Raw genomic sequence first — 11,246 nt, 5'->3', positions numbered from 1 at the left:
TTTGCTTATTTTTGCTTGTTCCCATTGTTATTAAAGATGATTCCCCAAATACCTTTTGAGGCTGACGTTCAAGATTGCATTGCATATGTTTTCCTCTATGTATGTTTCCATCTAAATAGCATTTTAGAAAAAGCCAAATTTATGGAAAATGTAAAAAGATCAGAGTTGAGAGAAAGAGATGGTTAGAAAGAATATAGAGGATACTCAAGGCAGTGAAACTAATCAGTATGATGCTGCAATAGTGGACAGATGTCATTAAACTTTTGCGCAAACATGTAGATGCACAGCACCAAGAATTAACTCTAATATGAACTGTAGACTGGGATATAATGATGCACTGTTGTAGGTGCATCAATGTATTGCTGGTGAGGGATGTTAAAGTGGGTGAGTTTGTACAAGTGCAGGTATGGAAGATATATGAGAAATCTTTGTACTTGTTATCAATTTTTCTCGACCCAAAAGTTTCTCTAAAAGATTAATTCACTTAATAGTATTAGTGGTCCAAACTCACAATTTTAAATCCAGCTTCATAGAAAATGGAAGAAATCCATCAGTTGGTAAAAGCCTTTAGGTCCTACCTAAACATCCACCAACATTTTCTCATCTGGATCTATTCTCTTTTACCTTATATCCTGTTACTTGTGTTAATCTCATCTGCACCCCAGACCATACCTATTCATATATCCTCCTAGGACTTCCATTCTGTACTTGCCTTTACCCTGAATCAATGACCTTCTTTCTCCACTGGATCACAGAATATCTCCAGATATTCCTTCTGGAGAATACACTCTTCTGGTTCTGTATCTTTCCCAAGATGTACTTCACTTTTTACTCACTAGATCACATTTTCTTGAGGGTTCTCCCACTTCACATTAATCTTCTCATTCCAATGAGATTTCTTTTTCCAGTCATCAAGACCTTCAGGTATCGACATTCTGAAGTGATTTCTTTTTTACTCCATATAATCTCAGCAACCACTGCCTTATTCTTGAAACACCTTTTTTTTTTTTTCAATTTTCTCCTACCTCCTAGAATACTTCTTTACCGTCTCTACTTATTCTCCGATCATAGAAGTGATATTTCCTGAAACCCATTTTCTTCTTTATTTACACATTCTCTCTAAGTGACAATATTCCTGTCTGTGCTTTCAAATCATCTATGTGCAGAAGACTCCAAAATCAACAATTGACTCTGTGACTTTAGAATCATCATACATTCAATTCTCCATGTATGTCTGCAGGGAAAATGTCTACAGTATCCAAACAGAACTCCAGATGTGTTCCCCAAACCTGTCTAGAATCTTATCAATGATCTACATTGTAGTGCAAGATAATTCATGGAATTTCTTTTAAATTTTATTATATATATATATTACATTTTTTTTCATTTTTGCACAATGTATGCATTTTCATCTTGGTCATTGTCCCCATACAGTTCCCAAGCCCTTATTTTGACCGTAATCCCTCCTCTCCGCCCCCCACCATAGCATGTCTCTGGTTTTCAGTTGCTTGTTGATTTTGATTTTTACTTCATTATAATTAGGCTTTTTCCTGGTCCCTTATTTTGGTTTTCTAAATTCCTGCTATGAGCGAGACCATCCAGTATTTTTCTTTTTCTTTCTGGCTTATTTCACTGAGCATGATCCCTTTCAGCTCCATCCATGTTGCTGCAAATTGTATGAGTTTATCTTTTTTGATTGCTGAGTAGTATTCCATTGTGTATATGTACCACATCTTCTTGATCCAGTCATCTATTTTTGGGCATTTGGGTTGTTTCCATAGCTTAGGTATTGTAAATAGTGCTGCTATAAACATAGGGGTGCAGGTGTCCTTTTGAGTTAATTTTTCTGTGTCCTTTGGGTAAATACATAGGCGTAGAATTGCTGGATCATATGAAAGCTCTATCTTTAGTAGGTCAAGGAAACTCCACACAGCTTTTCATAGTGATTGGACCAGTTTTCACTCCCACCAGCAATATAGGAGAGTTTCTTTTTCTCCACATCCTCGCCAACATTTGTTATTGCTAGTTTTTTTAATATGTGCCATTCTCACTGGTGTGGGATGGTATCACATGGTAGTTTTGATTTGCATTTCCCTGATTACAAGTGATGTTGAACATTTTTTCATATGTTTGCTGGCCTTTTGTATTTCCTCTTTGGACAAATGTCTTTTAAGTTCTTCTGCCCATTTCTTGACTGGATTGTTTATTTTGTTTTTGTTGAGTTGTGCGAGTTCTTTGCATATCTTTGTGATCAGTCCCTTATCCATTGAATAGAGGGCAAAGATTTTCTCCCAGTCAGTGGGGTGTCTCTCTGTTTTGGTTAATGTCTTTTTTGCTGTTCAGAAGATTTTCAGTTTGATGTAATCCCAGGTGTTTATCTTTTCCTTGACTTTCTTTACTTTGAGTGATGAATCTTTAAAGATGTTATTGCGATGTATGTCTTGTGGTGTTTTACCTATATTTTCTTCTATATATTTTATGGTTTCAGGTCTTATGTCCAGTTCTTTTATCCATTTTGAGTTGTTTTTTGTGCACAGTGAAAGGTAGTGGTCTGGTTTCATTTTTTTGCATGTGGTGGTCCAGTTTTCCCAGCACCATTTATTGAACAAACTGTCCATGTTCCATTGTATATTCTTTGCTCTCTAAGGTTTGCTTTTTTTTTTTATGTTTTAATATTTATTTATTTATTTATACAAGCACTGGGTACAGTCAGAAGCACAGGAGGGTGAGAGAATTCACCACAGACAGAGCAGGGAACAGAACAGGCAGACTGATGAAATACACTGCTGAGGGGAGCAGCGGGCATGACAGGAGAGGTCTGCATGCCATGTGGGACTCTTGCTGGTGGCCGGGCATCGATCTGGCGCTGCTGAGGCTGCGAACAGCTTTGCAGCCCAGCGCTCAATGACTGTGCCTCCAGGGGAGGCCTTCTAAGGATTGCTTTTAGACCAGTTCTTATTTATCCCTCACGTGGAATTAATTGCTGACCAGAATCCTATAGACTCTTCCTCCAAAGGCTCTCTTCTCATTCTTCTTGACCTCCAAAACATGTTGGAAGATCAGAGAACTTATTTTGCATCATTTTTCTAATGGTTAACTCCAAGACTCTCCCTACAAAGTGATAATCTGGGAGTTTCTTCTTTCCCAAAGTATGCGCCTCTAAGAAGGGACAGCCTATCAAAAAAACTGATTAACAAAATTGGAAAGTAGTTGACAATAACTTGGTATAGGAATGCAATCTCAGTATAGGAACTAAACTAAGTATAGGAACTTCATATTTATAGGATAGGTGAGAGCCAGTAAAGAAAATGATAACTATTTTGCCATCTTACCAAATGCAGTACAAATTGCCAATATAATCTGAACATTTAAAGAAAATGTGATTTTTTCTACATCTACATGGCCAATTTACTGGTTAAGAACTAGTCCTCATCACTGCTTCTCAACCAAACTGGATCATGGGCTGGGCATTCCAAATCAGACCTTGTAGTCATTTGCATGATAAGGAAATTAGCAAGTTTCTCTTTGAAACTAAAATTAGTCCCATAACTGAGCTTCAGTTGCTTTTTCAGAAGCAGGAATGGACCAGCATCTACACCAACTGAAACTTTTCTGAAAACCACACAATGCCAAGATTCCTAGGAAAACCTACCTGAGATTCAACTGTTACAATATGATGGCAACCAAACACTCAACTAGGCTTTTCAAAAATCTCAAAAGAAGGAAAGATTCAGGTTCTGTTGATTGATTGTGGACTCATCTTGGCATTTTATAATCTATTGGTGAACAACTTCAAATCTACCTGCTTACTTTGACAAGGAATTTGGAATGTGATGACTTTAAAGTATGACTACATATGCTTCAATACTCTTCAAAGGATGGACCTGATTTTCACTCCTCTTGAGAGTAGCCTGGACTTAATCACTCCTAACAAATATAATAAGGAACAATTAGAATTGTTTCTTCCAATGCTAGGTCATAAAGACATTGTCTTTTTCACTTTGGTCTCGTCTGTCTCTTGGCCCAGGCGTACTGGGGGAAGCCAGCTGCCATACTGTGGAGACACTTAAGCAGCCCTAAGAAGAGATTCACATGGCAAAGAAATGAGAAGAACTGAGGCCTCTAGCCAGCATCCAAGTGAGTCCACCTCTTTGGAAGCACATCTCCAGCCTGAGTCAAACTCTGAGTTTGTAGCCCCAATCAACAGCTCTAATAGATACTCTTTTTTTTTTTTTCTAAAGATGTATTTATTTATTTATTTATTTATTTATTTATACAAGCACTGGGTACAGTCAGAAGCATGGGAGGGTGAGAGAATTCACCAGAGCCAGAGCGGGGAACAGAACAGGCAGAAGGACCGAAGTACACTGCTGAGGGGAGCAGTGGGTGGCAGGAGAGGTCTGTGCGCCATGTGGGACCCTTGCCCGGCTGGCGGGGATTGAACCGGCACTGCAGAGGCTGCCTGCAGCTTCTCAGCCCAGCGCTCAACTGCTGCGCCACCAGGGGAGGTCCTCTAATAGATACTCTTTTGACACCTTGAGCCAGAGTGATCCAGATAAGCTACTCTCAAATTTACGGCACTTGAAAATTGTATGATATAATAAATGTTTATTATTTTTAAGGTGCTAGGTTTTGGAGTAATTTTTTACCCTGAATACAGGATGCAATATATACAAACTTCAGGGTCTATCTCTTTGCTTCTTCAGACCTTGGAGAGTGATGAATCCCTAGGATTTTAGACCCAGGGTATTGTGGTTGGAACCTAGAAATTTTTCTACCTTCTGTTCTCCTACTTGCAAGCAGTACATACATTAACCACTTTGAGGGTACTATCTGTCCCTGCTGGCTCCTCATCTGAAGAGCTGCCCCATAAAATCTACAAGAACCCCAGCAAGCGGTGGTGACATTGCCTGTGCAGACGCTCCAGGTGCTGCTGTGCCTACTACCTCTGTTGATGCCATTTCATGCTGCTGCTGGTGGCTTGTGTCAAAGCAAAGCCAAACCCTTGGGACTGTTTGTATCACAAGTTCTTTGTCCTTGTCACGAATGAATGTCTGTACTGCTGAGGCCTTGCTCTTTCCATGTCACCCTCAGTTTTGATATAGCTTCCCTCACTCTGGGACTCAGAGATCAATCATAGGGGCAGTTCAGAGAGAAATGGAGGGTAGACAACTAGAGTAAACATGAAGCAAAGTTGTTTTTCCCAGGAGGCTTCCTGGGGCTTGTGAACAGTCCCTGGTAGTGCCCCAATGTACTAGAGATCTAAATTCCTGAATCCCACTGTGAACAGAGTTTGGGTCAGTCTGGACTGTTGCTACATAAACAGAAATCAGCTGAAATGAAAGCCTTCAGTTGACTGTACACTATAATCTATGCGTCACTCCTGCTGTGAGGATTTTCAACCAAATTCTGAGAGGCTAAAATATAAAAACCAGAAGTCAGCCTAGGTTTCCCAGCAGGACGCACATGTTAGACATGATATGGATAAATGACAATCAGATGCTAGAATCCAAACCCCAGCAGGAGCATAACCGTGTGCAGCCTGCCCAGCACACCCCTTCCTGAGGGTGGGGACCCCCGTTTCTCTCCCTGAATCTCTCTCCAACAGCCCTGGCTTCTCTTTCTTCTGGATCCTCCATCAGGAAACACTTCTCTCTGCTTAGAAATGCTCACACAAATGTCTGAAAGGGTAAAGAATTACATCTCAATCCCAGGATGCTTTCATTTTTAGATACATCTGAGGATGATAAAAATAAAGTCCCAGGAACAGATGTATTTGCTTGCAGACCCACTCTGTAGATGGGTTGAGTTTTTGATAGTGCTTTGACGTGCTATTCAAGGAGCTCAGGAGTTTCCCCAATGTTTTTCTTGATTTCATTTCTGAAAAAGCAAAGGCTTTCTTTAAATCCCTTAACACTGTCAGACACTAAATCTAAAGGATATAGCTGAATTCTTTGCTTTATTGCAATGCTGAGAGATTTTCTTGTCTCAAGATCATTTTTTTCTTTATTAAACTGGCAAAATGTCTGTATTGAACCACTGCTTTGAACTTCAGCGGTGGTGGCCTCAGATGCAACCTGTATTGCATATCTTAGCTATAGGTGGAAAAACCACAGTTTGAATACACCAAATTTATTCTTGGAATTGATTATGCTAATAAAAATCACCAAACAGGGCCTCCCCTGGTGGCGCAGGTGGTTGAGTGCAGTGCTGTGAAGCTGTCCGCAGCCTCTGCAGTGCTGGTTCGATCCCGCCCGGCCAGCGAGGGTCCCACATGGCGAAGCAGACCTCTCCTGTCTCGCCCACTGCTCCCCTCAGCAGTGTATTTCATCAGTCTGCCTGTTCTGTTCCCCCCTCTGTCTCTGGTGAGTCCTCTCACCCTCCCGCACATCTGGTCTGTACCCCGGATCTTGTATAAATAAATAAAATAAATCTTAAAAAAAAAATTACCAAACATCTGAGTGTGGCAGATGCCTTGAGAATCTCCCCATCTCATTTGCCTCTTTGACCTTCAGAAGCCTTCACTGTGGATGACCTGCTCCTCCAGGCTCAAGTGTCACAGTCTTTCTTTCTTTCTTTTTAGGGGTGTATCCTTCTCCATTTATTCACTGAATCCTCCCTACTTTGAGTGTCAGTGCCTCTGGCTCTGTGGATGCCATGTAACTCATTGCCTGCTTCTCTCTTCTCTACCATATACAGGCCATCACCCCCACACCTGTGCTCTTAACTCCTTATGTTGATGGCTCACTGGAGCACATCCAAACTCTTAGTATAGGGGACAGCTCCTGGGAATCCTCTGTGTTCTCAGAGCAGAGTCAATGTCCTAGTTATCGAACTGGTTGCATCAGCTAAGTTTGGGTGTGGAGCACCTCCCATTCCCTCTCTAGCCCAGTCTTTGACCGGGTGCTCAAAGGAAAGCATCTGTCAGCATCTTGTCTGTCATCATCTTACCTCCTACAACTGGTGGCTCTTTTGGCTCCCCTGGATGGGCTTTGGCAGGGCTTCTGTTTGCCCATCACAGATGCATGGCAGCTCTCCTGCTGCCCAAGTCCAGTCCACTCAGGCCTCTTGCAGCTCAGTTCTAGCCACTGTCTCTGGACTTTGATCTGTCCAGGGACTGAGGCTGCACCCTGCATTCCTGCCTGCAATGGTAACCCTACAGATGATGCTCCTGCACAGCCCTTTACTGCACTCCTTGGCCTCTGCCTCTCTCCTTCTCTGCCCCCCTTCACTTTGTCTCTCACTCTCGCTGCCCTAGAATTGCAACTCCCATGAAGGATGGTTCGTAAGCTCAGTCTAGATTTTTGAGCAAGAAGCACCCAGGGTGAGGACACTGATTCTTCTTAAGTAAATTCTTCACAACCCACTTACATATCATTGTGAAGAAGAAACGTGGGGATGAGCCAATCTTCTTTTTCTACTCCTCATTCTCATTAGCTATCAAATGACTTCTTGTCCAATTTCTATTGGTTTTTTATCCGAAACTTATTTATTAGGATGATTTCTCATTCATCTGATTCTGGGTGCTTTTGGTGCTGCGTCCATCTGAAGGAGCATCCTTCTGTAAGTCTTGCTTTTCCTCCTGTAGGCTGGCAGAGGACAGTGGAGCGGCCAAGACACAATGCTACCGTTTGTGCATGGCTAAAGACGGTGGTGATTTTATAGCATCCTGGGCATTTCACATCCATGAAATAGGAATTGGGGCTCTGCACCAGGCGCTTCTTCTTGTGTTTCCTCTTCTCCTCTTCTGGAGAGGGATGAAGGAGATCCTTTGCGAGAGGCATGTTCTCGTGGGGAGGTCGTCACCGCCAGAAAGGCTTGTCCAATTTCTAAATATCTGAGAAGTCCCTTTTCTCCTGTGATTATCATGTCCTTCCTTAGGTCGGTCCTTAGTCTAGTAATTTAAACTATTACCAGGTTCTCTTGTGAGTCTGGCTGCTCATGGCTGCCATCTCCAGGCTGTGCTCAGACACAGGCACTGAAGGGTCTTTTTCAAATGCACACCCAGCTTTCTTCCTTCTCGAAGGGAGCCCTCCATTCTTTCCATCCTGTCCTGGTGGATGAATCTTTTCTAGAGGATTAATCTTTTTAGAAGAAAGGATTTAATTCCCCTCCTCTCAGCCCTGTCTTCTGCCAGCCACTCCCTTCCTGCCCATCTTCCAGGATCCAGCAGCAGAAGTGCCTCCAGTCCTCTGTCACACATAATGAAGGATTATCAAATCCCTGGCTAATCCCATGGGAGCTGCTATTCAGGGGTTTTCAGAATCAGGTCAAAGCTATCAGTCCTTTGTACTGCTGTCTTATTCATCACCATGCAAGCCACCACAAGAAGGACTTGGCCTTGGCAAGGTGGCATCTGCCCCTGAGACAGACCACAAAAGATGTGACAGCTGTGGGTAACCTGAGGGCCACACTTCCTGCAGCTTGTTTCTGCTTGAATTGCTTCCTTGCTTTCCTACCTGGTCTATTCAGATGTCACTTATTTTGATTCTCTATGTCTCTCATAAACAGTTAACCCTCTTTTTTTTTCTGCCTTTGGATAGGCTTCAATTGTGCTCCATATTTCTCTACGCTGTCATCTATCTGCCCATGTCTGTCTTCCTTGCCAAATGGTTAAGCTCTTCCACAGGCTGTTATGTACCTTTTCAGAAAATGTCTGTGGGTACTTATCACAATCCAGGCAGGACATCAGGTAATGGGCTACTACTGTAAAAAAGAGCAATTCATTGTGGCCCAGCTGATGTGAGGATTGGTGGAGGGTGCACTCAAGGTAGATGGACTGCTACAGTGTCAGGATGGGTGCTTTAGCTTGAGTTCTCCTAGCAGCAGAACCCAAGGGACTGGGCACAGTAAATATATTTTGAAGATGATCCCAGGAAATTCTGGTAGTAAATAAAGTGGTTTGTGATGACGGAAAGGGACTATGGCCAGCACAGAGTGTGATATCAGGCAAGCTGAACTAACCTCTTGCTGGGACCTCAGAAGTCCTGTAGACTAGTGTTTTCAGAGTAAACCTGCCCAAGGGCCAAGGGACTTGGGGTATCTGTCCACCATGCCTGCCAGCTGTTGGCAAAGGGCCGATGCGTGTGAGTCTGTGTTTGTCCCCTTGCACTTCCACCTGGCCTGTTGGGCTGTGCTTGTTCTGGGCTCCAGGTAAAGTGTCCAGACAATGAAAGTTCGAAACACTGTGATCTGAACTGGGAAGGTCGGAAGAGCTGCAAGTGGATCTCTACACTCATGTGTCACCTGGGAAGAGCAGCATGGAGTGAATCAGGGCCTCCAGACATCATTCCAGCTCACCAAGATTTATAGAGAGAAGTGAAATATGAGAAGAAAAGGTAATTTCTTGGGAAGGAAGCAACATGATGGAGACTCAGAGGCAAGATAGAGCTGGGATGTCTAAGGAAAGAAGCAATTCAAGTACCTATAAAATTGACCTCAGGATGTTCTGAAGGGGGTAGAAGGAACAGGAAATAGATCCTAAGAGATTTTGAGAGCATATGTGAGGCCAGACCTGGCCTTTGGGAGTCTTGGTTAATGCACATGAAGAAAGATGTATGTGCTAAAAGATCTCAGGCACATTTGTTGATGTCATAGCATCTCTAAAGTCACTAGCCCCAAACTGGACAATCTGAATAGGACTCAAATAAAAGTTCTTGTATAGGGGCAATACTACCAGCATGACAGCAGAGAAGCCCACCAGCCCTGACCAATGACCTTGAGTCACAGGGGCAAGTCAGGCTGGGCTTGCTTTTTCAAGCTCTCCACCATGCCCTCCCACACATGGGGTATCCAGTCTCATGAGATGAGTTAACTGTCAACACTGCATGGAATCCACAAAGAAAAGGCCATATTTTAACGCAAAGAAAGGGATGTGAGAAATGAAAAAAAAAAAAATGTCTGAAACATTGCTGAATTCTGGAGCCATGGAATGGGGCCAACTCTGACCCCAAACTCCTTAGCAACTTTGCTGGAATTGAAGATCACTCCCAAGTAGAAATCAACCTCATTTGGAATCTAGGTCAGAGTCAATGGTAAGAGATATCTACAGTGCTGATAAAAATGGTCAGCTTGTATATACTCAAGAAATGAAGTGTGGATATGTTACTTCTTAATCAAAACCAAGTTGCCTTTTTTCATATGTGCCCATGGAAGTAATAATCCGTGTGCCCATGGATTACTTTTCTGCTTTTTGTTCCATTTGCAATTCTAGGTGCAGTCCCCACATTCACACTGGGTAGGCCCACCTCAACCCCCTGCTTTGAAGCTTGCACACCTTCTTTTTTTAAATGAAACCTTTTATTATATTGAGATATTGAATATTATTTTTTGTTATGTCTGACTTCTTTTTAAATTTTTTTTTGATTTTCAAAATTTTTTTTATTTTATGTATTTTTACATCATTTTTCATTTTTGACAATGTATGCATTTTCATCTTGGTTATAGTCCCCATACAATTCCCAACCCCCTTGTTTTGATCCTACTCCCTCCTCGCCCCCTCCCCTGTAGTGTGTCTCTGGTTTATACTGACCAGGAGTGTGGTAGAGGGAGAAGCACCTGGGTCTAGAGTCAGGAGACCTGGCTATGAGATCTGCTTTTCTAATGCCCCATTTCCCCAGGAGAAAGGAACTCTCCTACACTTCTGGTGGGAGTGCAAACTTGTCCAACCACTGTAGACAGCTGTCTGGAGGTTCCTCAGTCTACCAAAAATTGAGTTACCATACAATCTGGCAATTCCACTACTAGGGATCTACCCAAAGGACACAAAAACAGTGATTCAAAAGAACACCTGTACCCCAATATTTATTGCAGCCCTATTTACAATAGGTGAAACCTGGAAACAACACAAATGCCCCAAAATAGATGACTGGATCAAGAAGATGTGGCATATATGCACAATGGAATATTATTCAGCAATCAAAAAAGATAAACTCATGCCATTCGCAGCAATGTGGATGGAGCTAGAAGGAATTATGCTCAGTGAATTAAGCCAGAAGGAAAAAGAAAAATACCGGATGGTTTCACTTATAACAAGAATATAGGGGAACCAAATAAGACATCAGTGCAAAAAAATAATAACAGTACAAAACACAACGAAGCAAAAACAAACAATTATAATTCAGAAACATCCTGCAGGGGAGGAGGAGGGAGAGGGATCAGAGGGAGGGACAGAGGAGCACAAGGGACTGAGGTGATGGTTCATGGGTGCATTGGTGAAGGAAATTCTATTAGGACTACACTTGAGG

The 11,246-nt window shown here is 42.4% G+C and overlaps 1 protein-coding gene across 1 annotated transcript; it reads right to left on the bottom strand.

The window, feature by feature from the left end:
- Nucleotides 1-7,505: 7,505 nt before the first annotated feature.
- Nucleotides 7,506-7,803, bottom strand: LOC119237640 (40S ribosomal protein S27-like). Its single transcript, XM_037501596.2, has one exon. It carries the CDS (start codon nt 7,782-7,784, stop codon nt 7,506-7,508), a length of 279 nt encoding a protein of 92 aa, XP_037357493.1. The 5' UTR covers nt 7,785-7,803.
- Nucleotides 7,804-11,246: the final 3,443 nt, after the last annotated feature.

This window comes from Talpa occidentalis, unplaced genomic scaffold (genome assembly GCF_014898055.3).
Source record: "Talpa occidentalis isolate TD23 unplaced genomic scaffold, MPIMG_talOcc4v2.1 talOcc4.10, whole genome shotgun sequence".
NCBI classification, from domain to species: domain Eukaryota; kingdom Metazoa; phylum Chordata; class Mammalia; order Eulipotyphla; family Talpidae; genus Talpa; species Talpa occidentalis.
Note: the sequence above shows the minus strand (reverse complement) of the source record. Positions and strands in the feature narration are given on the sequence as shown.